The sequence below is a fragment of the Anthonomus grandis genome, chromosome 7 (genome assembly GCF_022605725.1).
Source record: "Anthonomus grandis grandis chromosome 7, icAntGran1.3, whole genome shotgun sequence".
In the NCBI taxonomy this organism is placed as follows: Eukaryota; Metazoa; Arthropoda; class Insecta; order Coleoptera; family Curculionidae; genus Anthonomus; species Anthonomus grandis.
Genome location: NC_065552.1, coordinates 20,260,009 through 20,285,540, shown reverse-complemented (window position 1 = coordinate 20,285,540; position 25,532 = coordinate 20,260,009). Strand labels below are relative to the sequence as shown.

The 25,532-nt window shown below is 32.3% G+C and overlaps 2 protein-coding genes across 7 annotated transcripts in view; both read left to right on the top strand.

Moving 5' to 3' along the window:
* LOC126738571 (uncharacterized) overlaps positions 1-25,532 on the top strand; it is a 263,439-nt gene that overhangs the window by 48,122 nt on the left and 189,785 nt on the right. The gene's annotated exons all lie outside the window — the stretch shown is intronic.
* LOC126738575 (uncharacterized) lies at positions 6,200-9,182 on the top strand. Its single transcript, XM_050443974.1, has 2 exons — positions 6,200-6,924; positions 8,232-9,182. The coding sequence occupies exons 1-2, from the start codon at positions 6,629-6,631 to the stop codon at positions 8,890-8,892; spliced, it is 957 nt and encodes a 318-aa protein (XP_050299931.1). The 5' UTR covers positions 6,200-6,628; the 3' UTR covers positions 8,893-9,182.

The window sequence follows — 25,532 nt, the reverse complement described above, 5'->3', positions numbered from 1 at the left end:
TATGTATTATAGTCAGTAAATATTTGAAATATTAGTAAACACAAAAAATGCACTTGACAAGATGTCATGTATTATGTCAATTGGAAAATAATTGAAGAACACAGCCTCCTATTCAAGAAATCAAATCCTTTAATTAATTAAATGCCTTTATTTATGTGACTTTGTTTTTTTTTTCTTCTTATGGGCTTATTTATCAACCGATTTAAAAACTAGCTATATCAAATTATGCAAAAAAAAAATGTATTTCAAAAGTGGTTGTTCCCACTAACGTGATACAGTGAAAGTCGGATATAGTGACGGCGAAGGGACTACTGAACATGGGTCGTTATAAACGGCCGTCGTTATTTAAGGACCTACATACACTACGTATTTTTTTCAAATAAAACTATGTACATACATAATTATGTATGTAAATATTTTTTAATTTTACAAAACTTTGAAAATACTTAGATACATACAAATCAAAAAACCAAAATTTATACTGATACAGGTAATGCAAGGTAAACCTACATAGTACATAAAATACATTTGTATGTATGTATATATAAAAAAAATTATGTAGTTAATTTAGTAAAAAATCTGTTATCGTTGTTTTTTGCGACTTAAAGTAAATTGATTCAATTTTTGTTCTCAATAAAACTGGTTGGGCCTAAACGTTTTTTTGTCACTCACATTATTGTATAGTTCACTGCTTGTAAAGCTTCTTCAATAGATGGTGGATTAAATTCTTCTTCGTCAGACCTGCCGTCTTCACCTTGATCTTGAGTATCCTCAATTGTAAGCACTTCCGCTACAATTTGCTCGTCACCCAAAATACTGTTTGTGTCTAAGTGACTATCAGAATCTATGAAATCAGTCCATTTAAAGTTTTTTTTAATCACAGATAGAGGCACATAATCTTCTGTATCAAAGTCATCACTTATTCTTCTTGCCAACTCGGCTAAAGGAATGTCGTCTTCAGAGTCGGCATTTTCCAGTGTCTGTTCTAGGAATCCGCCATGTTTAAAACAATTAATGTTTCTGATACCTTATTCCAGGCTTTGGAGATCATCGATATTGCGTCCAAAATATTAATTAGATAACTAATTATTTTCAATAATATTCATTAACTGGAACTTTCTATAATGGACTTTTAAAGATCTTATGATACCTTGGTCAACTCGCTGGAGCACTGATGTGGTATTGGGTGGCAAGAATTGAAGATTAATATTGTTTAAATTTGACACTTTTGGGTGCGCTGGGCGATTATCTACTAGGAGTAAGATTTCCTTTTTTTATTCATTAGCTCAGAGTCCCAATCTCGCAAGATCTTAATAAACAAGTCTGAAGTTATCCAGGCTTTTTTGTTAGAATTGTAGGTAACAGGTAATGTCTTAACATTTTCATCAAAACAACGGGGCTTTTTTGATTTTCCAATGTAGTCACTTGTATACCCTTTTCCTATTTCAGGCCATACAGTTTTAAGCCAGTTTTCTGTCACTCCAGGAGGTACACTAGCAGGTTCACCACTTATTTTTCCATAAACAATATTATGCCTTTTTCGAAAACGTTTTATCCAACTTTCTGTGCAGGTGTATTCCGGTCCTTTACTCAGTACCCTGCTGAAATGTTCCGCTTTTGCCTGTAGTATAGGACCACGAATTGGCGATCGTCTACTTCTTTCAACTTTAAACCAGTTAAATAATGCTTTATCTATATCTGCATGACTGGATAACCTAAGTTTCTTCTTTTGTAGCAAATTCTCATTAAATGCATTTTTTTGCATCTCGCTTCTTCCAAATTGTAAAAACACTTGAATTCGATAAGCCTAACTCGCTTGCAATAGCAATATTGGATTCACCTTCCTCAAGTCTGCAAATTATTAAGCCTTTTTCCTCAGTGGACAAAACTTTTCTTTTTTTTGAATAATAAGAATACCTTGTAGTTATTGGTTACAAATGATTGCTGGGTGAATCACACACGTTCGGTCGTTATATCCGGCATTCCACATGAAAAATCTTTTACATAAGGACGCTAACAACGACTTGGTCGCTATAACCGGCGTCGTTATAGGTAAACTTTTTTAGACTTGCGTTACATATAAATCCAACCAAACTTCCCAGATTTCGTCGTAATAAGCGACTTGTTTTTATAAGCGACGTCGCTATTCGCGACTTTTACTGTATTTAAAAAATTAAAGTAATTGCCAAAATTACAGGTTTGGATATTTTAAATAGGCGTGTAAAAGATTTAAGTCATAAAATGCAATGAAATCTATTTTTCCGTGACTACTTAATTAAAAATTAAAACTTTTAACGCATTCATGGCGCCCTATTTTAAAATTACAAAAATTGATTTTTTCTATTAGTATGAAGCAAAAAGTACCAAATGCAGCATCATTGTTCTCGGAATGTTATTTTCTATCGAAATACGTAATAATATATCAAGTAAACAGCTGAATATGTTAAAAGATGCTCTTATAACAACTCCATCAACATACCAGATTTCATTTGTTTATCTTAAAAAGTAAAATAAACTCCGGGACAAAACTATCACACCACTTGATTTTTAGAGTTTTTTTTTTAATAAAGATAAAAAAAAATAATAATCAGCATTGTTAACTATGCAATATTTAAAAATTATATTCTATTTGAAAAAAACCAGATATAAGTAACTAAATTCAATACAAGGAAAAACCATCTATTTTCACTAACTTCAATTTTCCACTCCTCACGAGCAGCATGTTCCATGATAGAGCATAAACATAGCCATATATTTTTGCCAAGTTCTACTTTTTGTATGAGAAAATATACAATATATAAGTATATAAGTGTTTTAACTTATATTTATTTTTATTTAAATTTTCTTGACAAAATAATCAGTCGTGCGATAATTTCCAGGAGTTTAGTTATTAAGTATTCCCTTTTTTCTGTGTCACCCAGTATATCCATATAAATCTCCAAAGCTATGATATTGTGGCATATATTTCCATTATATTCCAGGCATTTGGACTATATTGAGTATTTAAAGCAATTCTTCATACAATCGAACGAGCTGAGTAAATAGGTTTGGAGTAATTATCTTCGTGTGTTAGGAATTGAAAATAATTTTTGTACGTAATATTGTATATTCATATTTCTTATAGTACTTTTTCAATTTAATTAGAGACATTTAAAACCTGGCGTCATTTTTGATGGTTTATTTGGAAGACATATTTGTTTCGGACTTCTGACGACTTTCCTTTACGTCCTCCAGGCATTGAAAAAAACGTCCCGGGATTTCCGGGGTTTTTAGGAGCAGTTTGTTATTTTGTTTAAGGATTTCGGGACATTTTATAAAGTGTTAGGGCATTCTTATATGTTTAATATTTTCAGCTATTTCTAATCTATTCCAGAGCTCATTTTTCCATTTAATTCCAGTCATTTAAAACATGTCCAATACCTGATATAAATCTTTCATTAGTTTATTTTTCATAATTGTTAGGGGAGTACACTTCTCTTTCTTTATGCATACTTCTCTTCACCTCCGCATTAATTATTCTCTTTAGCCATAAAATCCTTATTAACAGTCGTCGGTATAGCCACATTTAATGCATCTCTTAATGATCGATTTGGTTGTGGCAGCAACGAATTAATTAGACCTTGTTATTGTGAAGATAGTGAAGGCGCAATACTAATAAATCTAATGAAATACAACGTCTTTAATCATTTTTTTTATACCCAAAGTAACAAAATTATATCTCTAATTATATATACGATTATAATTTTTATTTATAAACCAACAGTTTTGCTATTCTTATTTACTTCTATTTTAGCTTTCGAAATTCAAATGTTTACTGTCAAAATGCCCTATTGGCGACGCCGATTATTAACATTTTTTTTGTGTCTAAATGGATGTGATTATCATTTTTATAAATATTCATTTATATACTGAAACTCCTATTTTTATTTAATTTTTTTGTATCTTTGAAAAATTTATGTGTTTACTGTTAAAATGGTCAAAAGCGATACCAAAATTTGAATGGAATATAAGATTTTTTTTAACACAAAATAACAAAATCAAAATTTTTTATGAATAATTTAAATGGAACTGATTATCAATTTATTAAATTTTCATGGGCACCTACTTGTATACCAAAACCCTCGGCAATTTTTATTAACTTTTATTAAACTTTTGAAAAATGAGTATATTAACTCTCAAAATGGTGGATGCGCAGCTCCTTGTTCTAAAATCTTTAAATAGAGCAAGGTATACATTTTTGACATGTCTTGAGTTATATGTCGCCCTATCTTCTTCCACACCGAGTAGCATCTTTTATTCTTTCTTATTAATCTCGGCAAAATTTTGTATAGTGTCCAGAAGAATTTTCATTTTGTTACTGCAATTTGAAACCGAAATGCTTTAAGTGTGATTTTGCTGCAATATTTTCTTGAAATATAAGAGGCAAGGTACTTTTGTTTGGTACTTGATTTCGGAACAATTGAGGCTATAGACCTGGACAAAAGACCTTTTGTTTGCCGGCCTGGGCTAGACCAGTCTTCAGATATTGGGTTTAAATATCCTTCGCTTATGTAGTGACTTGCATGTGTAAAGCAATGCCAGTTTTTTCAAGCATTTGTCCCTATGCTATGGTAAATAACGCAAAACATTCTCCAGACACCGGATATGAGCTTAACTTAAACGACGTGCTCAATGGCCTTTAATAGTACTAAAATTAATTAGTTAACCTGTATTATTATTTCAAAAGTCCATAATTCAATTAACCATAAAAGTTAAATTACTATACATATTTGCAAATGCTTTATCTAATTCAAGGCTCTCGACCGGCATATATAAAGGTTTGGCGTCAACACTGTCATCCGTCAATTATTGAACCATTATCGTTACAGAAAATACCCTATAGAGAAACTAGACCCTGTCGATTTACGACCATGACAAAAAAAATTACAACTCGCCTGCGGAAAATGCGCAATTATACAAGTCTCTTCCAAAAGGTAAAAGTACTGACGACTTCTTGTCTCAAGCGGTATATGGTATTCCTATAGAAAACGGACATGGGTATACCGAATATGGCCGAGACGACTTTGCTGGTAAAAATAAGAGTGCTTTTCCGTTTTTTTCTTTCATGACGTCGTATGGCATCGAACTAGTAGTACGTGATAAAGTGTAAAAGCTTTAGATGCAAATTATGTAGAATGCACTTGTTCAATGATACAAGAAGAGTCAAAGAGTATACCTTTCTTTTTCTTCGAGTGATTTTCCTATATTTCAACAAACTTTTAATGAGGAAATTAACATGATTATTCAGTATGCACGAAATCGTAACATAAGACTTAATGACAAATCATCAAATATTCTTTTTGGCAGCAATAAAAATCAAGTAACAGAAATATATGACACTCTTAATATTCAAATAAATAACACCTCTTTGCCAGTAGTTACTGAAAAGAATAATTTAAGAATGTTTTTTGATGATAATACCCTCCTATTTCGAACTCACCACAAAAACTTGGTATAGCGTACGTGCGTTTAAGAAAAATAAACTATTTTAAAAATATTTGCCACGGTAAACTAAATATTATCTATGCAATTCTCTTGGTTTTTCAATTTTTGATGGAGATATCGTTTTTCGCAATTCTCTTACATTAGATATCTCTAAATCCATTCAAAAATTACAAAATACATGCATGCGTTTTTCATTTGATATAGCTTTCAGAAATCACATTACCGTACATTCGATTTTATCAATGTTTAATAAACGTAAATATATTCTTTTATTTTTATACAGAGTAGTAAGTGAAGATCCACCACGAGCACTTTTTATGCTCGTGACCATACTCACTTTACTAGAATTAATGATGATTTTAATATTCGATTACATAAATCAGTCAATTTTCAAAAATCTTTGAATATATAGAATTGAATAGATATAAAACAAAAACTCCATAAACAAATGTTGCCTAATCTTTTCAAGGGCTGTATTAAATCGCTTCTTCTGGAGGAGCAAAAGAGAACATACATTTCTTTATTTTGAGCATGTGATATATTTGTATTGTATATGCTTTAATGGTTTAAAAAAGCTCCTTATAATTTAAATTATGATGTAATACATTTTTTATTTTTTGTTGTTGTTAATGTTCGCCTGCGTTATGCGTATCTTAAGTTTTCTCTAACAATTATTGAAATTTACATTTCATGACTTTGTTTTTATTTGATTCTCGGTGTTTTCTCCCCTTTTGCACACTTTTTACTGTATTTCTTGCTCCACTTTGCGCCTCTTACCCTTAGGATGTATGTTTTTTTCCTAACTTACACTTATATATGTATGTATGTCAGAATTATATTTCATTTTATTTTGTATGTTAACCCGGTTCTACTATTCTATATTTGATCTATGCCTCTATATTACTTGTAAACATGTTATATAGAGCAGGGCTACTTCACACAAGTTTGTATTCAAACGAATTTTGTGGATTGGTTAGATACTTAGAACATTGAAAGGCTAGTATTAGTAAAGTTAAGGCTGTTTCACACCAAGATGATGCTCACGCTCCACTCATACGATGCTTAAGGTACGCTCAAGATTCGTACGTGTTCACACATGATTTTTCCTAACGAAGGTGCATGCTAGTAAACTTCATTCGATGAAATGAATTTTTCCGATGAAGAGTTGTTGTTGATTGCCTCGCTGTTAGATGAAGATGAGCCAAAACCCAAAAGAAAAAGAAAATGGGTACATCCCTCCTTGCAGTACAGATCCACGCGAGGGGAATTTCATACACTATATCCGCAATTAGTTGATGACGAAACTATGTTCTTCCAGTATTTTAGGATGTCCAAAGAGCGATTCGAAATGTTGCTTTCAATTGGTGGTAACCTCAAGAAACAGGATACTAAATTTCGGGCGGCAATCTCACCAAGAGAGAAACTAGCAGTTTGTTTAAGGTAAGTAGAAATATTTTTCAATTTTTTTAATAAAAAAAATAGGTTTTAATATTTAAAGCAGAAACATTTTGTAAATTCAATCAATTTTCAAACCTTCCATCATTTAAATGAAAAATAAGCATGACCGTATTTTCAGTTGAAAATGTCCCTTATTTTTAATATTTTAACAAAAGTTCTATATTATAATAAAATATATAAGAAAAAATTAATATTGTTCAGGTGAAAACTGTAAAAAATAAGTGGAGCAACCAGAATTTGATGAACCAGGGTCGGGTGAAGTGATTGGGGTTGAGACATAACGATTGCTTGTATTTTCCAAATACACCAAGTCTGTTCCAGTTGTTGAATTTTGTACCTGAATACTATGAGAGCCATGCTGAGGTAAAGAGTGCCGAGATTGTGGCATTGGCATCAAATATTTGGCCTCCATCTGGGATACTGCATTAAATATTTAGCCCCTTATTTGATGCTGATCTATAGGAGAGAAGGTTTTCATAGTTTTCAACATTGATTGAAAAAAAAAGATCCAAGGAATCCTTTTGTGGCGTTTTGTCCGCACTTTCCTTTTTTTCAATTAAATATTTCATTACGGTTGAGGAAGCTGTCTCTTGTGAGTTCTTAGATCTAATAAATCTTGGTTTAGATTGTCTGTGGTCCAGAGATCGCTTGGAAGATCCAAGTATTGGTTGAGATTCCATGCTTTGAGCTGATTGTTTTTCCAGTTCTCCCTTTTGAGTACTGTCTGTCTCTTCTTCAACGTTTTCTGTTGTTCCTCCAAATCTACTGATGACAATCGCTCTTTGTCCTTCAGCTGTGAAGTATCTTCAAATTTCCATTTTCGATACTTCACAGCTGCTTGGCCACTTACAGTAGTATATTTCTGACGAACCTTGCGATGCTGACTTCGCAAACTCATCCATCTCTGCTTGCATTCATCGGCTAAAAAAAAAGCATGCTTCAGAATATAGGTTAAACCCAAACAGCCATATTCGCGCTTTTAAAACCTTTCATTCTTTTAGTCAATCTTTGTTTGACATGTAAACAAAAATTGAAAACACAAATTTTTAGAAGCGCTTTTAATTAAAAGAGGTGTAAAAACGGTTGCTGAATATGTCTGTTTGTTTTTCTATTTTTGTTTACATGTCAAATAACGACAAATTGATTTTAAAAGCGCTTTTTAGCTAAAAGAGGTTTAATAGAGATTAAGATGCCGAATACGGCTGTAAAACTTTTTAATTTCTAATGTTTTAAGCATTTTAAATATTACACGGGTTACTTAGAAAAATAAAATATGTTTTTATTTCCAGGTTTTTGGCCAGTGGTGATTCATTCAGGACAATAGCGTTCAGTTATCGCCTGGGAACTTATACAGTACAACAAACAGTCCATGAAGTTTGCGATGTTATTATAAAAATTATGATGAAGGAGGTCATGTCAATACCAACCAAACAAGAATGGGAAAAAATTGCCCAAGAATTTTGGCAACAATGGCAGTTTCCCAATTGTATAGGAGCTTTGGATGGCAAACATGTTGTTATCGAAGCTCCCCACAATTCGGGTTCCCTTTACTTCAATTATAAGAAGTCCTTTTCAATAGTTTTATTGGCACTTATCGATGCGAATTATAGATTTATCGTTGTCGATGTCGGATCTTATAGACGAAGTAGTGATGGAGGGATCTTCGCAAATTTAAATCTCGGAAAGCGCTTAGAAAGAAATACACTTGATATTCCGGATGATGCAAACCTACCAGGGACTCAGCAACTTGCCCCATTCGTTATCGTTGGAGATCCGGCTTTTCCTTTAAAAAAGTTTTTAATGAGACCTTTTCCTGGAACTCATATTGAAAATCAAATTGAAAAACGTATTTTTAACTACCGATTATCTCGCGTCCGTAGGGTAGTTGAAAATGCATTTGGAATTCTCACCCAAAAATTCAGATTTTATGACAGAAGATTGAAAAATTAGCGCCTAAATATGCCGAAAAAGTGATTTTAACAACGTGTATCTTATACAACTTTATTCGTCATGGAACGGTTTCGACCATTTCAAACACTGATGAAGTTATAGAAAACAACTTAAGACATTTATCTAGACAGGGAGGAAACTCAGCAGCCATAGATAGCTTTTCAAACAAGAGAAATATTTACAAGATTTTGTAAATATTCAGAGGAAGGCGAAACGTAACATCTAACTTAATATCTTAAAATTGTTTATACATTTATTTCTAGATTAATAAAATAAATCTTTAGTATTTACCTGTTCTGTTTAATGCCTTCCCTATTTCTGACCATATATTTTTTTTGTGGACATTATCACTGTATTAATAATTTGTTCGATTGATTATACAGCTCGGGTTTATTACGAACAATTTCTATTAATTTCTCGTCCACGTTGTCCATTTTTGGTAAAAACACTAGCGCTCAAGTTTTGACACGATAAAATCCAACGCTCAAAATATCCTCGTCAAAAGATCGCGACGCTCTAATGAATGCGCGTGAGATTGGTGTCAGTTGTAATGTGAACATGCCTATTTGATTTCATTATATCAATTTTGAGCGTACATGGAGCACCGTATGAGTGGAGCGTGAGTGTCGCCTTGGTGTGAAACATCCTTTAGTCTTGTGAAATGTCATCTTGACAAACGGCTTTGTGTTTACATTCGGCATTTGTGAAGTTCTGTGTTTTTTGTTTAGTTTTGGGTTGAAAAAGGAAAAAGTTTGAGTCATTCCAGTATTTTTGTGAACTGTTACGTTAGTAAAAACTTGTGTCGTTTGTGCCGCACCCTGGGAAAAAGGCGGTTTAAGCCGATCTTTTCACAAGTAAACACCGATACTGTCATAACATCATAGCAAGGGACAACCGTCGTCATAAACGTAGAAACATAAAAACTTATTAAGAAATCTATAATAATTATAAATTATTTAATTTCCAAAAAAATGCTTTTTATTAGATAAATACCTTAACTCTAATGAAGTACGTTATAAAAACACATAAACGGTTCATAAACGGTATAATATTGTTTATAATTTAAAGGATAATCTATTATTAATAAATATTTATCAAGTAAATATTTTTTGACGCCGTAACTGGTAAAGATTACTTGTGTCGGTGGAGTCAACAATTCGATCGAGCGGAGCTGCGATGTTCTTGCCTTTTTCTTTAATTATTTTAATTATTCTTTAATTTTCGGGACATTATCTTCATTCATTTAACTTTAAATGTTGACTTCTTTATAGAGTATCTTATTATATTTTATGAAAAAAAATGCTTCATATTTTATTAAAGAGGAATAGTATTGTTTTGCGCTTGTCAAAATAAGTGACAAATTTTTATGATATTATAAAGTGTGTTTTTTGCCATTTCTACATAAGCATTTGGCATCATTGCAACAGAGATGTTGCAAGTAAACAAAGTTCCATGGCAATGCTAATTTTAGCCTTTCAATGTTCTAAGGTTATATAATCGTGAGGTGGTCCTTATTTGCCATATTTTTTATATTAATGTTGCGTTATAACTCAGTATTTTAAGGACAAATAAAAAAGTTTTGAATTTTAAATTTGAGCTTAAGAATAAATAAGATATAACTTCGACCAGAAGGATTTTTTTTAACTTATCACAAAATGCCTTAATTGCTTACATATACACATCTCGCAAATATCAAATCAAATTTGTAATACATACTGTGTAATGTTTATTAAAACATGTTTATTAAAACATTACACAGTATGTGTTTGTACAACATTAAAATCTAAACACGATTCATATAAAATATAACAAACAGAACACCTAAACAAAACAAACTTTCATTTACAAAATCAGCAGATAAATGCAGGCAACAAAGCCAGATCTCAAAATATTAAACATAAAAATGCACACCTGGTTATAGCCGCATCAACGATAATCCATACTCAAACACTTAAAAGAGTAATTTAACGCAACAAGAACATTATTTAGAATCATCATTCAAAGAAAATGAAAATTGCACTCTAAGTATTCCTTAAAAGAATAAAAGGTACCATTTACCAAATATAATTTAACTTTCCTAAAAAATATCTTGGCTTCAAGCTATCAATTTGTTGTTATTGCAATTTTATATATTGATTTTTGCGTCCGAGATCTTCGTTGACTGGGAGTGTATATTCTATCAAGTTGTTGCCTGACTGTCGACAGTTATAGCACTAAACAGAATATATTTTAGCAACCCAGAATTAATAAGAAATAGATTCGACCAGGGAATTTGTATTTCTTTAAGTATCCGGAATTATTTAAAATACTCGAAATATACAGTGCATCCCAAAAGTAATGTCTAAATTCATTTAAAATTTAGAGGTGTGTTCGAAAAAAAAACGCTCGGACCCGTCGATTTTTAATTCAAGTTACGCATTTTTGTACGTGAAGTTTGTATATACAGGGTTGCTCGAAAATAAATTGCGACCATCAACTTAATTTTTTCAAATGAAAGCACCTTTTTTATTTAATTTTTAAATTTCGCGTGGAATTCTACGTATGTTTTATGCATCATGTCCTATACCTAAAGTCAACAGTTACCGAAAAAAAGACGACCAAACATTATTATTGAAGTTCACCTTACGAGACAATTTTTATACAGAGCATAATTCCATTCATTCTTGTTTTTTTATTGTTGGTTCCAGCATTACTAGCTTTATTTCCAAATCCATTGGACCCAGACTATCCTGACGAAGAACTAATTTTCCAGCAAGATGGCGCTCCTCCGCACTATGCTGCCCCTGTGCGTACATTTGAATGAATGAATCATCGCTTTATTGTCAAAAAATTTTATATAACTTATACAAATCAATAATTATATGTGGTCAAAAGTATGAAAAAATAAACAAAACACTACATAGCTACTAGCTACATAAAACAGTACATGTAAAAACAATAAATCAGTATGTGTGTGTGAGGTTAAAATTAAGTTTTAAAAAAATCGTTTACCGAGTAAAAGGCTCTCTCCAGTAGGAATGATTTTAATGCCTTACGGAAAGTAGGAAAATATGTGATGGACTTGATGTTCAATGGCAAATGATTGTGCATTTTTTTGCTTTGTACAATATAGAGTTTTTTACCAATTCTGAAAGTGGAGTAGGCAGATGTAAATCCATACTCCGCGTTTCTGAGATGATAATTATGGGATGGCCTATCTGAATTTGATGAAACGTGCTTGCGAATTAGACAAACGGACTTATAAGCAGTGACGGCAAAGTTAGGATATTAAATTTTTTAAAGAAATCCTGGCAATGAGCTCTATAATTAAGTCTAAGTGTATAACGCAAAGCTCTCTTTTGAAGTCTGAAAATTTTGTCAAATTGAATGATACTACACACATCCCAAAAAGGAAGGGCGTAACGAAGGTGTGATTCAAAGAGGGAAAAATACACTGTTATAGAGGTTGAGAGGCTAAGCTCCTTGGAAATTGATCTTAGCGCAAAACAAGCGGAGCTTAATTTTCTTGTTAAAGGGTTAATGTGCATATACCATTTTAACGACCATTTTAACGACTTGTCAACAATAAGGCCCAAAAATTTCACTGAGTCGGCTTCGTTAATGATTGCGTTATCCAGTACAAAAGATTGCAAATTATTTTTATAGAACAAAAATTTAGTTTTGGAGATGTTAAGGCAAATAAGATTAGAGTCGCACCATGCTTTGATAGAGGTTAAGTCACTTGATATGATTTTATGAAGTTCGGCAATATCCGGATTGCTCCAGGTAAAACTAGTATCATCCGCGAATAGGCAGGTTCTTCCTTTAATATTCAGACTAGCGATATCATTGATAAATATGAGAAACAAAATAGGGCCAAGCACTGAACCTTGAGGCACTCCACATTCTATTGGCTTGCAAGAAGACATCGTAGTATCAATCCTCACAAACTGACTCCTGTTATTGAGATATGACTTAAATCATTCGAGGGGTATACCTCTAAACCCGTTTTTGAATGAAACCTTTCCCGATCGGTGGATAGGAAGGAGAGGACCCATCGAATGGCCTGCTAGGTCGCCTGACCTACACCAATGTACTTTTTTTGTGGGGATACCTCAAGTCGAAGGTATTTGTTAATAGGCCCAATAATCTATACGATTTAAAAGAGAGAATTCGCAGAGAAGTGCGCACCATAACTCCGGAAATGATTGAAAATGTGCAACGAGACTTTATTGATCGCCTTGGATATTGTCAAGCCGTGAATGGCAACCATTTTGAACATTTAACTTAATCTTTGTTCTTTTTTTATTTGTTACATGAATCGTCTTTTTTTCGATAACTGTTGACTTTAGGTATACGACATGATGCATGAAACATACGTAGAATTCCACGCGAAATTCAAAGATGAAATAAAAAAAAAAGGTGCTTTCATTTGAAAAAATGAAGTTGATGGTCGTAATTTATTTTTTAGCAACCCTGTATATACAAACTTCACGTACAAAAATACGCAACTTGAAATAAAAATCGACGGGTCCGAGCGTTTTTTTTCGAGCACACCCCTGAATTTTAAATAAATTTAGACATAACTTTTGGGATGCACTGTATAAGAAATGCCTGTAAATACTAAGAAATGTTTCCTGAACCCACAGGAACTAAGAAATTACCTGAAATTCCTAGAGTAATTCAATAATTTCGATTAAACAAACCACTAAAAATATCGGAGCAAAAGAAAAATGCCGATTAAGTGAATTAAATCCTTGGAATATGTAACAAATTTATTATATTCCATACCGATCCATATTCCAATACACCATGTATGAAGTCATAATTAAAAAAAATAGAGAAGGCTTAACACAGATTTCCGAAGAACTCAAGAATCAATCTCAATGCAAATTTGAAGCCGGATATTTTAATTTCAATTCTTTTCTAACCTGATAAACTTTATTTACAAATATTGCAACATAAACAAGATCGGAAAATGTACAGTATCATAGTCTAATATGTAAAACATAGGTTGCATGTTTCGCCTTACTAGGACATCGTCAGATTAATCAAAAACGTGCAACCTATATTTTACATATTATACTGTGACACTGTAGATTTTGGTTTTTGTTTATACTGCAATAATTCTGTTACCGTCTTGGTGAAAAATAGGTGATTTTTTTCGATTTATCTACAAATACCGAAAAAAGCCCGTTTTGAATGTAAATTCAACAACAGTTGGTAAGATTTATTTTTACACCAATATATTATTTATTTATCATTTATATTAAATGATTTAACGAGTTTTCCTGCAATTTTATTTAAAGAAGGTGTCTTCTAATTACATGCAGATTTTATTCGTATAAACTTGAGACGTACAGACGCTGGCAGTAGTTGGTAATGGTAATTTCAATTTTATAATCTGCGGTCGCCCACGGCGGCATATTTGATACGAAACAGGCGATGACTTAGTTTTTTGTATTGCGAAATTAACTGTGATTTTATTTGGTATATGAGAGTAAATAAAGTTGGTATTCATAAGTAAATTTTCGTACGTTTTATAGGATAGAAAAATGAATTAATTAATATTCAATATAGCGGACAAATCAGGCAACAAAATTAAGAAGGTCTCAATCTTCAGATAGTTAAAAGAGGACTTCATTTAAAAGCTTAAAACCCGAACTCTTAAAAGGACGTTGTCCCACCATTGAAATTTGTCAGAAGGAAGAATGAATTGGAAGTTTATTAGAATTTAGAAGGAGCATTCGCACTGAACAACGTTTAATAAATGCATGCAAATTTACATAAAGGATTTAGTTAATTCTGCAAGAAGTCAAAGAATCCATTTTGCTTTAGTTCGTGGTTAGTTTTAATAGATAATTCTTCGAGGTATTTTTAGCCATTTCTTATAAATTCCAGTTATTTAAGGAGGATATTAATTATATTTCAGACAGGTATTCTCATTCTATCGAGTATTTGATATAATTTGAGACATTTAAAGATATTTTGAAAAGTTTCATCTGACCAAAGCTAATTCTGGATTGCGACAATATATTTTTAAATTACGAGACAGTTTTACCACTAACCAAAACTGTTTATTTTTACTCTCGACGGGTGTTTCGCTAACGATCTTAGCATCTTCGAGAGAAGATTAAAACTAAACTAAAACTACTTAGAAATCTCCTTATATAACCCTAACTAAACTATACAATTGACGATAAGGCATTGGACCTCTATCCCTTAAGAATGTTTTTTTTTTTGATTTTTGAATATTGCTAAACTTTCGTATGCATCTAATTTTCTACTGGTATTAACTAGTTTAAGTAATTTTAAGTTGTCTATCCCTAAAAAATGACCAGTATTTCAAACATGTTCAGCACATTTGACTTTTCAACTCTTCCATATTTCACATGAGCTACATGTTCTTTAAATCTGACATTAATTGATCTTTCCAGGTTTGTCTTATGTACTTTTTATCACAATCGTTGCAATTAATCTAATAGATCCCGTAGTCGAAAAGTAAAAGTCATAGAGACTTTTCATTGGTCTTTATTTTATCTTGTGGGTTTCCTAAAAGATTTTGTAACTTTTTCGAGAAGTTGTTAGTTCTTCTTGTATGCAACATTTTTTGATTTTATCAAATTTCTTTGTTTTTTTTTTCATATAAACAAGAATATCTCCGTTATTCTTACCACCACATAAATATATAGGTATCAGGTATATTTCAGTTTTTGAGTGATTTTTTATACTGGGTGTTATCAGAAGTTAAATGTAACATTTCGGAAATGTGCAAAATTAGTGGTATCTTCTTCGTTGTCGTTTTTCTAAAATTTGGTAAATAGGGAAATTTTTTTTAGCAAAAACCACTGCATTTAATATGCTTTCTAATGATATAGGTACTTACTTTCGTGATAGCTATTTGTTTTCACAGCAATATCATGGGCAAAAGAAAAATTGAAAATTTTCAAATTTTATGTTTCTTGATTTTTTGAGCACCAATGCGGTGAGTACTTGTAGATTTATCTTCCCTAACACAACAACTCCACAAATTTCCATAAGAGAAGCCGTAAACAAATAACATATCGCGATATTCATTCTTTAAGAAAAAAGGCAGGTTTTCCTTCTTTTGTAAATGGCAATGAATCCGCAAAAGAAGGAAATTCACAAACCATGTATTACTTGATTTTAAAACAAAAGCATAGATATTTACAATTTGACAAGAACTGTCATTAAGTTTTCACTTCGACTTAAAGTAGTTAAATAAGTAATTTGAGTTAAACGTGTTTAAAAAAATAATGCCCGATATTCAATGGACATCTTATTTATTTACGGTGTCGCAAATGGAAACTCGCGGGAGGCAGCAAGGGAGTATGCGCTTCGTTTTCCTTATAGACGACAACCCCATAGAAGTACATTTGCAGAAGTGTTTAGACGCTGTGGGGAAACTGGTTCCTTTCGAGGTTTGCGGATTAGAGAAGGTGGTCAAAATGGTCAACGCTGGAGACAAGAACCTGCGATTATGAGAGCTGTTACAGAAGATAGATCTAGAAGTACTCGCTGCATTGGTGCTGCATTAAGGATTCACCATTCCACTGTACATAGAGTTCTCAAAAAAAAAATCATTTGCATCCGTTTCATTTGAAAAAAGTCCAGGATTTATTGCCAGTGGATGGTGAGGTGAGGATTCAATTCTATAGGTGGTACTTGAATAAGTTGCAAGAGTGGGGAACAGATCAAATATTTTGGACAGATGAAGCAACATTTACAAGAGCCGTAATAATGAATTTAAGAAATAACCATATATGGCATACAGAAAACCCTCATGCGACAGTTGTTTGACATTTTCAGCATGAGATAATGGTCAACGTATGGATAGGATTAATGAGAGGTCGCCTTTTCGGGCCTGTAATAATTCCTGATCGGCTCAATTCCAATGAGTTTTCAAATTTATTAATTAATGACCTTGTTGACTTTCTGGAAAAAATCCCCTCAGCCGCTAGACAGGAACTTTAGTTTCAAATGGACGGATGGCCAGCCCATAATGGCAGAATTGTGCAAAATTCCTTGAATCAATGCTTTGGGGAGAAATGGATCGGAAGATATGGTCCGGTAAGATGGCCGCCCAGAAGCCCTCACCTTACGCTCCTTTATAGTATAGTAGTTTATAGTATTAACATTAATACTCGAGACGAACTAATTAATCGAATTAATGTGTGTTGCAATGAAATGCGACAAAAACGCGTTGAACTTGAACGGGTTGTTGATAGTATCAGAAGAAGATGCATCAAATGTATTGAACAAGAGGGAAGACATTTTGAGCAATTATTATAATTTTAGGTTTGTTTAATGAAATTTTGATTTTTTTTAATTTTAGAAAAAAATCAACGAAGAAGATACCACTAATTTTCCACATTTCCCAAATGTTACATTTAACTTCTGATAACACCCGGTATAAAAAATTACTCAAAAACTTAAATATACCCATCTTATAGCAAATTTAATTCTCTTTCAGATGGTATATCTAAATTTTATGTGGTGGTAAAAATAACGGAGATATTCTTGTTTATATGAAAAAAAAAACAAAGAAATTTGATAAAATCAAAAAATGTTAAATAGGTACCAGAAGAACTAACAACTTTTCGAAAAAATGTTATACGACTTTTTTGTTGCAAATGACTTGTTTAATCACCTCTTAAAGTTTGGCGGTTTTTATAGTAGACACCTTGTATAAAATTTTATACAGATCGTGTTTTCGTTCGTTACTTATAGGAAACCGCATAGAGGCGAAAGTTTGCAACGTCACGCATGTACGAGTGCCTGCGACAGAGCACCGCCCCCGGCCGGCCCGAGGACGGGATTAATAAACATCTGACTTTTGTGGGAGCTGCGTCGTTTGGCGACAAAATGTCCCAAAATATTACGCGAAAATCCAGGCATTTTTAAAATATTTATTCTAATACGGGTTTTACAGACATGACAATGTGTAAAATCCGCATAGAATTGTAATCTTAAAATGTTAAATATGCTGTGTTTTGCATAATGAAAATTAAAGCGTTATTCTAATAAAAAATAAAATGTCAACTCTGATAAAAATATAATAAAAAAATCAGAAATAAAACTCTAATAAACAAACTTAACAACATATCATTTTTTAAATAAAAGACTCACATAAACCGACTTCTTTCGCTAAACAAAAACTTAACTTATCGTAAAAGCTATTTCGCACCTCCAAAAGAGTTTCAGGTAAAATGGAATTGACACCATCGACAATTTTATTTCGCAACTCCTCTAAATTTGTTGGCCTACTAAATTCATGCTTGTAAATGGTCTGCTAAAGGTAACCCTACAGATAAAAGTCATTTGGAGACAAATCTGGAGATCTAGGAGGCCATTTAATATCGCCAGTCCCACTAATAAGGCGGTTAGGAAAAGTATTTGTTAAAAATTCTTTTACCCTAGCCGCGTTATGAGCAGGACAGCCATCTTGCTGAAAATAAACCGATCCCAGGTCTACATCAGCTAGGATTTGAATAGCAGGAAGAACTTGGTTTTGCAGCAACTCAAGGTACTTTTGGGCGTTTAAAGTGCCATCAATAAAAAATGGTCCTATAACATTGTCGCCCAAAATACCTGCCCAAACATTCAATTTCTGAGGATACTGGGTACGAAACTGAAAACTTCTGTGCTCGTTTTCCTGAGACCAATAACGAACAATGGAAGGATTGTGTTTGCCATGTAATGGAAAAGAAGATTTATCAGAAAACAAAATATTTTTAAAAAAATATTCGTTTTCATTTGCCTTTTCCATCATGGTTTCACAAAATTCCATTCTTCGCCACTGGTCTTCAGGAAATATTTCCTGAGTTTTTGAATACTTGAAATATTTTTACCCATATTTTTTCCAGATACGAGCAATAGTTTTATTGCTCATTCCCAGTTCCTCTCCAACACTTCTAGTGGACTATGTCGAATCATGTTCTAGGGTACTGCAAACCATTTCTTCCCGCCGTTCTATATCCTGGACCACTTCAACAGGTGGTTCTTGACGTTTTGTGTGGCTTTTTTTACAATCTTGAAGACAAAAAGATGTCTCAAAATTTGTAACCACATTTAAAACCGTTTTTGCACAAGGAATTGGTCTATTCTCAAATGTCACTGAAAACAAATTTCTACATTGTACTGCCGAATTGCCTCCATAAAACCATTTAATTAGTTGAACTCTTTCGGAAGTGGTATAAACAGCCATAGTGAAAAAAACACGAAAATAACGCTCAAAAATTATTAATGCAACGTGCAGTAACACAGCAAAGTGAGGTCTGCTGACTCCCGGTTCAAAAAATTAAAACGAAAAATTCCGCCGCCTGTAAGCCGCAACCAAGCGGTGTTGCCATTATTTTGGGTAATACGTAGCTCACGATAACACGATCTGTATATGCCAAGTGTATTTTAGTTTAGTTTTAATCTTCTAACAATACATCGTTAGCGAAACACGTGTCGATATTAAAAATAAAGATTTTTGGTTAGTGGTAAAACTGTCTCGTAATTTGAGCGCCATACGAAGCATTCTAACCATAAGACTAACAATATATTTTGTGCAGAGCCATAACCAGGATAAGGCATTTCACTATAAAACTACTGCGCAGATATAAAATATACACACTGAGCCAACAAAGGTCTGGGAAGGGGAAATATATGTATTAACTTGCAAAAACAGACCAAAAGTATATACTATAGTATCGATGAATGATGTTGATCAGGCCAAAACGTGCGGTCGTTAAATTTACGGCTTTGTCTATGAAATTTGATCGCCTGTTAATAAATGGATATTTCGGTACTCAAAAAGTTTTCAAAATGCCTTAACTGCATTTTGCAGTAAGAAACAATTAGAACGACTGCATTCTTTGACTGCATTTTTGTAAAATATTGCAGCAAACTTTGCAGTTTATCGTGTACTACTAGTTCGATGCCACACGCCGTCACGAAGGAAAAAAACGGAAAAGTACTCTTATTTTTCTCAGTAAAGTCGCCTCGGCCATATTCGATATTCCCATGTCCGTTTTCTGTCAGAATACCATATACCGCTATTTGACGAGAAGTCGTCAGTACTTTTACCTTTCGGACGAGACGGTATAATTGCGCATTTTCCGCAGATGCGTTGTTATTTTCTTGTCATGGCCGTAAACTGACAGGGTCTAGTTTCTCAATAGGGTATTTTCTGCAACGATAATGGTTCAATAAATCGACGATGACAGTATTGACACCGAACCTTTTATATAAGAAGGTCGAGAGCCTTGAATTAGATAAATCTGTAACATTTGCGAATATGTATAGTAATTTAACTTTTATAATTATTTTAATTATGGACTTTTGAAATTACTAAATAATAAATTAAATTTAATACTATTAAAAACCATTAATAATTTATTTTAAGTTAAGCTCACATATGGTACCCATCGAATAAAAAATAATAATTACGTATTAATGATATAATGTAACTATTAAATATTTAGTATTTATGAGAAAAATACCATGAGTTTGACATCCTTTCGGAACCCAGGCAAGAAATTAGTCAAACGTGTAAATGCCATTGTATATGAAAGAAACAGTTGTACCAGAAAACTTTTTACACTGTATCACGAGTTCGAAATGTTTTAGTTAGTGGCCAACCATTTTTTTGCTAATTCATACCTTACCTGTAGGAAGGAATTTAGAAGAAATGCGACAAATTTACTGAAATAGCTTGAAATGCCTTAAAGAAATCGATTAACAAAAAACAATCTAAAATGAATCCTCAAATAAAAAAAATCTGCCCCAGAGAGTTAAATGTTTGGAATATTAAGGAAATTACTATATATTATATCTGGAACAGATTAGAAATGGTCATAAATATACATTTTTATGGAGATATGTCTTAACAACAAGAAGAAAGAACCACAAATTATGTCTAATGCCTGGAACACATAATAATTACATTTAAGAAATATCGATAGGATCTATAAGTGAAACAGGGATAAAATTACTAAGTCCTCTATAAAAGCCAAACCATTCAACTTTATTGCCTGTTCGTGTTATTTTTAAAGACATTTAGGAGAGCTGAAAAAAAATTGTTAAAAGAAAATTAGAGCACCTAGTTTTAAATTTCCCAACGGAACATTCCACCTAAATTTATACTTGAAACCGACGTTGAAAAAGGCATTTTCCTCGGATTGAAATGTCTTTGGTCACTATATCAAATAGGGGAATTAAAGTATATACACCCACTGTAAAAAAATGATGTCAATAGTAGAGATTTATTAATAAATTGATTGTCGCACCCAAGACCTAAGTTGACCACACCTGTATACTGAGAAGCATAAGTGGAAATTGTATCTACCCAGCACACAAGGAGCCAACCACGCTGCAAAAATGATTGAAGATTCTTTATAGATTAGCAACTTTAATAGAAAATGTATGGAATTAAAAATGGATTATTGAAGTAAATATCATGTAAAAAATAAGGCCAGCAGACTATATTCTGTTCAACCCGGTTCTATAAGAGTACCAAAACCTTGCATATAAAATATTCTTATGATGTACTTTCATACCATTCATACAAACCAAACACGAATTGCACCATCATATGTGACCTTTGAGACTTGGAATACTTCTTAGGTTACGGATGGCTAGTAATGAGGGCAGGTCCTTGGATGGAAAACTTTTGGTTACTGATCGCTAGTAATGGGGACAGGTCATTTGGCCTAAAATCTACAGGGTCCATTAGTGATTGGCCTTTAGCCGTTGAAAATGACCGAGTATTAACTTTTGGAAACGGGTTGAGCAAAATATGGTCTACTGGCCTTATTTCATAGGATTTTCAGGATATTTAGTTCAATAGTCCATTTATAATTGCATACATTTTCTATTGAAGTTGTTTATCTAGAAAAAATCTTCATTAATTTTTGCAGTCTGCTTGGATCCTTTTGTGCTGGGTTTGCTGGGACATCAGCTTATTTATATTTTCCACTTGTGCTACTCGGTATACTTATATTCATCATACTAACTATATCCCTCATGTTTTATGGTTGATGTTTATATTTTGAATCAATCTGTAATACGATTACAGACGTCACGTCCTAATTATATTTTTATGACTAAAAACTGATCGTTTAGTCTAACTAAAAAAAAAACACACTTTCACATATCAGGATTATCTAGATCGACACGCGGTCAAGTTCATTATACACAAATTTTTTAAATCTCGCAACTTGTTATCTCACTTAGCATAATGCTCTTTTCTACTTACGGCCTTATAAGTTGACGCTAATCAAAAACTACTTTTAGATAATAAGCAAAAGCAGACTCGCCTAAAATCGCTTTAGGGCCGAAAAGAGAGCTTTAAAACTTTCTCTGTGCACGTCGAAAGCGTATTTGTTCAAGTTCGTAAACAAAGTTTGGCGATTTCATGCAAGACTTAGAAAAGGCAAAGAAAACGTACATACTGAATTTTTTAACAGGATCTCGTGAACTGTTCAGTGTCAAGCCTTAGGGAAATACGTTTTTCACTTCCTCGCTAAATAAAAAAAGGCAAGGTCAAAATAGTTGTTTCTCATAATGCAACTTGTATCTTACCAGTTGACGATTGGGTAGGTTGAAATAAAATTTGCCGCTGAGCAATTTTTTATTGTTTATTAATTATTTTACCATAAATCTGAAATGAATGATAATATAGCAACAATTGTATGTTCTTTTAATAATTGGAAAATATAAAACGTATTACTTTGGTAACAATATTTTGTAACCTTTAGACCATGACCAGGAAATTTCCTAAAGCATTTCCATTTGAATATGAAAATTGTGATATTCGGTAAAAAATGTGATGGTATCTGTCGTTTCCAGTACATGTTTATGAAAAATTGTACAATTTCAGTATTTAAAATGTACAGGGTGGGCAAATAATGAAGATAAGCGGCTGTATCTCAGGACTTCTGGCAACAATGATTTTCTAAGTTTCGCATTTCACCGCTAGGGGACGTAACTACAAATTAAATTTAAAAAAATTACTTTTTTTTCGAAAACTTTATATTAACCTATACTTCTGATCATTGATTATAATACAAGTGATCCGATTTAACATGCATCGACTTTTACTTATGGGATTTTTTGAACGATTCTTTGTACCAAACTCTACTCACGCTTATAAGGACTGTGATGGAAGACAGGTTGAACATCTATTGAGTTAAATACCTAATATGTTTAGGCTTAAAAGCGGTCCTTCTAAGGACCATAATTTAAATATAAAAAGAAATTCGTTAATAAATAATTGTCCTAAGAAAACATAAACTTTCTTTGATTCTGTGATACATTAGTTCAAGTATTAATTTATTAATTATGACAACAGCCTAGCTGTATCTTATTAACACCTTGAAAAAGCAGCTAGAGTAAAGTTAATTAATTAGACATTCTGAGGCTGAAGTTGACTCTGTGCGTAAAAAAACTTTAATTCGCTCTAACTTTAAAACAATCAAAGATATTATCGTCCGGATTTTACGATATTTTTGCCAATTTTATCTACTTTTCAAATTTCAATTTCAAGATGTCAAAAGAATATAGTTTAATTTGAACTTTTGGGGTAAAATGAAAAAAGCTGGAGTTATTACAAATGGCGCCCGCTAGCTCTTTCATCATTACGAACTATAGTGTAGTAATTTGAATTGCTCAAATTATAAGTGGTCAAGAATTTACACCGATTTTTATAATTACACTTTCAATATCTTCCCCCACCCCTACTATCGTTCGTAGGCTAATGAGCCTTAAACCAAAATGATTAAAAAATTTCTAGGCTTTTTAACAATATTATCAAAAGTATAGGTTTTATAAGTTTTCGGGAAAAAGACGTTTCTTATTTAATTTTTAGTAATGTTCTCGAGCGGTGAAATACGAAACAATGAAAATGATTTCCAGAATTTTCTCATCGCCACTTTTATAGTAAAAATAATTCTATTGTTGCCAGATGTACAGGTTCTCAGATACAGCCACTTACCTCGTTTTTGACCAAGATTCGCACAAGGCGTTTCCAAGGTATTTTACATAAGGTGTTTCCAATGTATCAGAAACGCCTTATTCATGGCCAGAGGCATCACTATCTACTTAAATGTAAAAATGCGATAATCGGGAAAAAATGATGATAAGGCATTTCCGGTACTTTTTTTTGGAAAACTGTACAGGGTTGTTCTTGATATTTAGACAGAGCCTAGCTTGGTTATTATACAGAATGGCCAAAAACCTTAAAATATAATAGTTGTCGAGTGTACCTTAAATCGCCAGGAAATGTGCTTAAATATAATATAGGGATATCGCAAAGTTCATACAAAGTTTGTATTTTTTAAATGGAATACCTTGTATATTTGTGTATTGAATGAAAGACGTCTGGTTTAGCTGTTATCCAAATATTCACATTTTAGAAAAAAAAAATAATAAAAAATATTGTTTTAACTAAATCCCGGTTACTATGACGTTAATAATAAAGTAAATAAAATTATTTGTCAGGCTGTCACTGTTAATATTTTTTTTTATCTGGGAAATATGGATTATATGGAGGAAGAAAAGGTATCACCACATTCGTCGCGAAATGAGAATTCCTGCTAGGTCCACCTTTTATTACACTAAAAGAATGAGAAACCGCAAAAATCAACAGAAAAAAGACTCAAAAATTGTTATTATACTTTCAAGAGAAAAAGTAAATTTATATTTAAGAATCTTATCACGTTTAAAATGTATGCTTTGATTTCTTTAAAAATAAACCTAATTTATCGACCGTAGATGCTAGTAGATTCTTTGAATGTTCTAGGAAAAATATTCAAAGAGTGCTACATAAATATAGATATCATCTATACAAAATGATGCCAATACAAAAATTAAGAGATAACCGTAAAATAAGAAGAGTAGTTTATTTCATTGATATGAAAAACTGAGTCAACTTAATAATAAATTATAATATTTTTATAATTTAATATTGTTGTGGAGCGACGAAGCCATGTTCACCAAAGCAGGGATGTCACCAGAAAATCCTCACATGAATTTTGACTTATGTCAAAATAAAAAACCAGGGCAGGATATCATTAAATGTGTGGTGTGTTTTCCTTAGAAACCGAATAATTGGACCCATTATATTTCAAGGATCCTTGACTAGAGATCGATATCTTCAGTTTTTAGAAAATGAAGGTTTGTTAGATGAAATTTGTCTTATAGAATATACCATTATTATATGGGATCAAGATGGCACACGGGACATCTAAGCCTCATAACTTTATGCCGGTACGATTTTTTTTTTTAATAATCGTTTTAATGAGTGGATGGATTTAATGAGCTTCACTCATGGTTTCATTAGCTGGCCGCCCTGATCTGACTCCATTAGACAGTTTTCTATAGGGAGGAATCTAAAAAATTAAGTTTATAAAGAAAGACATGAAAATTTGAAGGATTTAAGTGACAGAATCCAAGTATAAACTACATAAATGAAGAACATCTTGAAATTATTTTCAATAATCTGTTGAAATTATACAAAGATTATAGAAACTCTATTGAAAATACTGGCGGCTTCATTCAACATTGTGAATTTTTTAAGAAAAAAGTTTTACAGCAATTACCTAATATTTCAGAAAAGGTAAACTAAATATTAACATATTATTTATTTTTTAAAT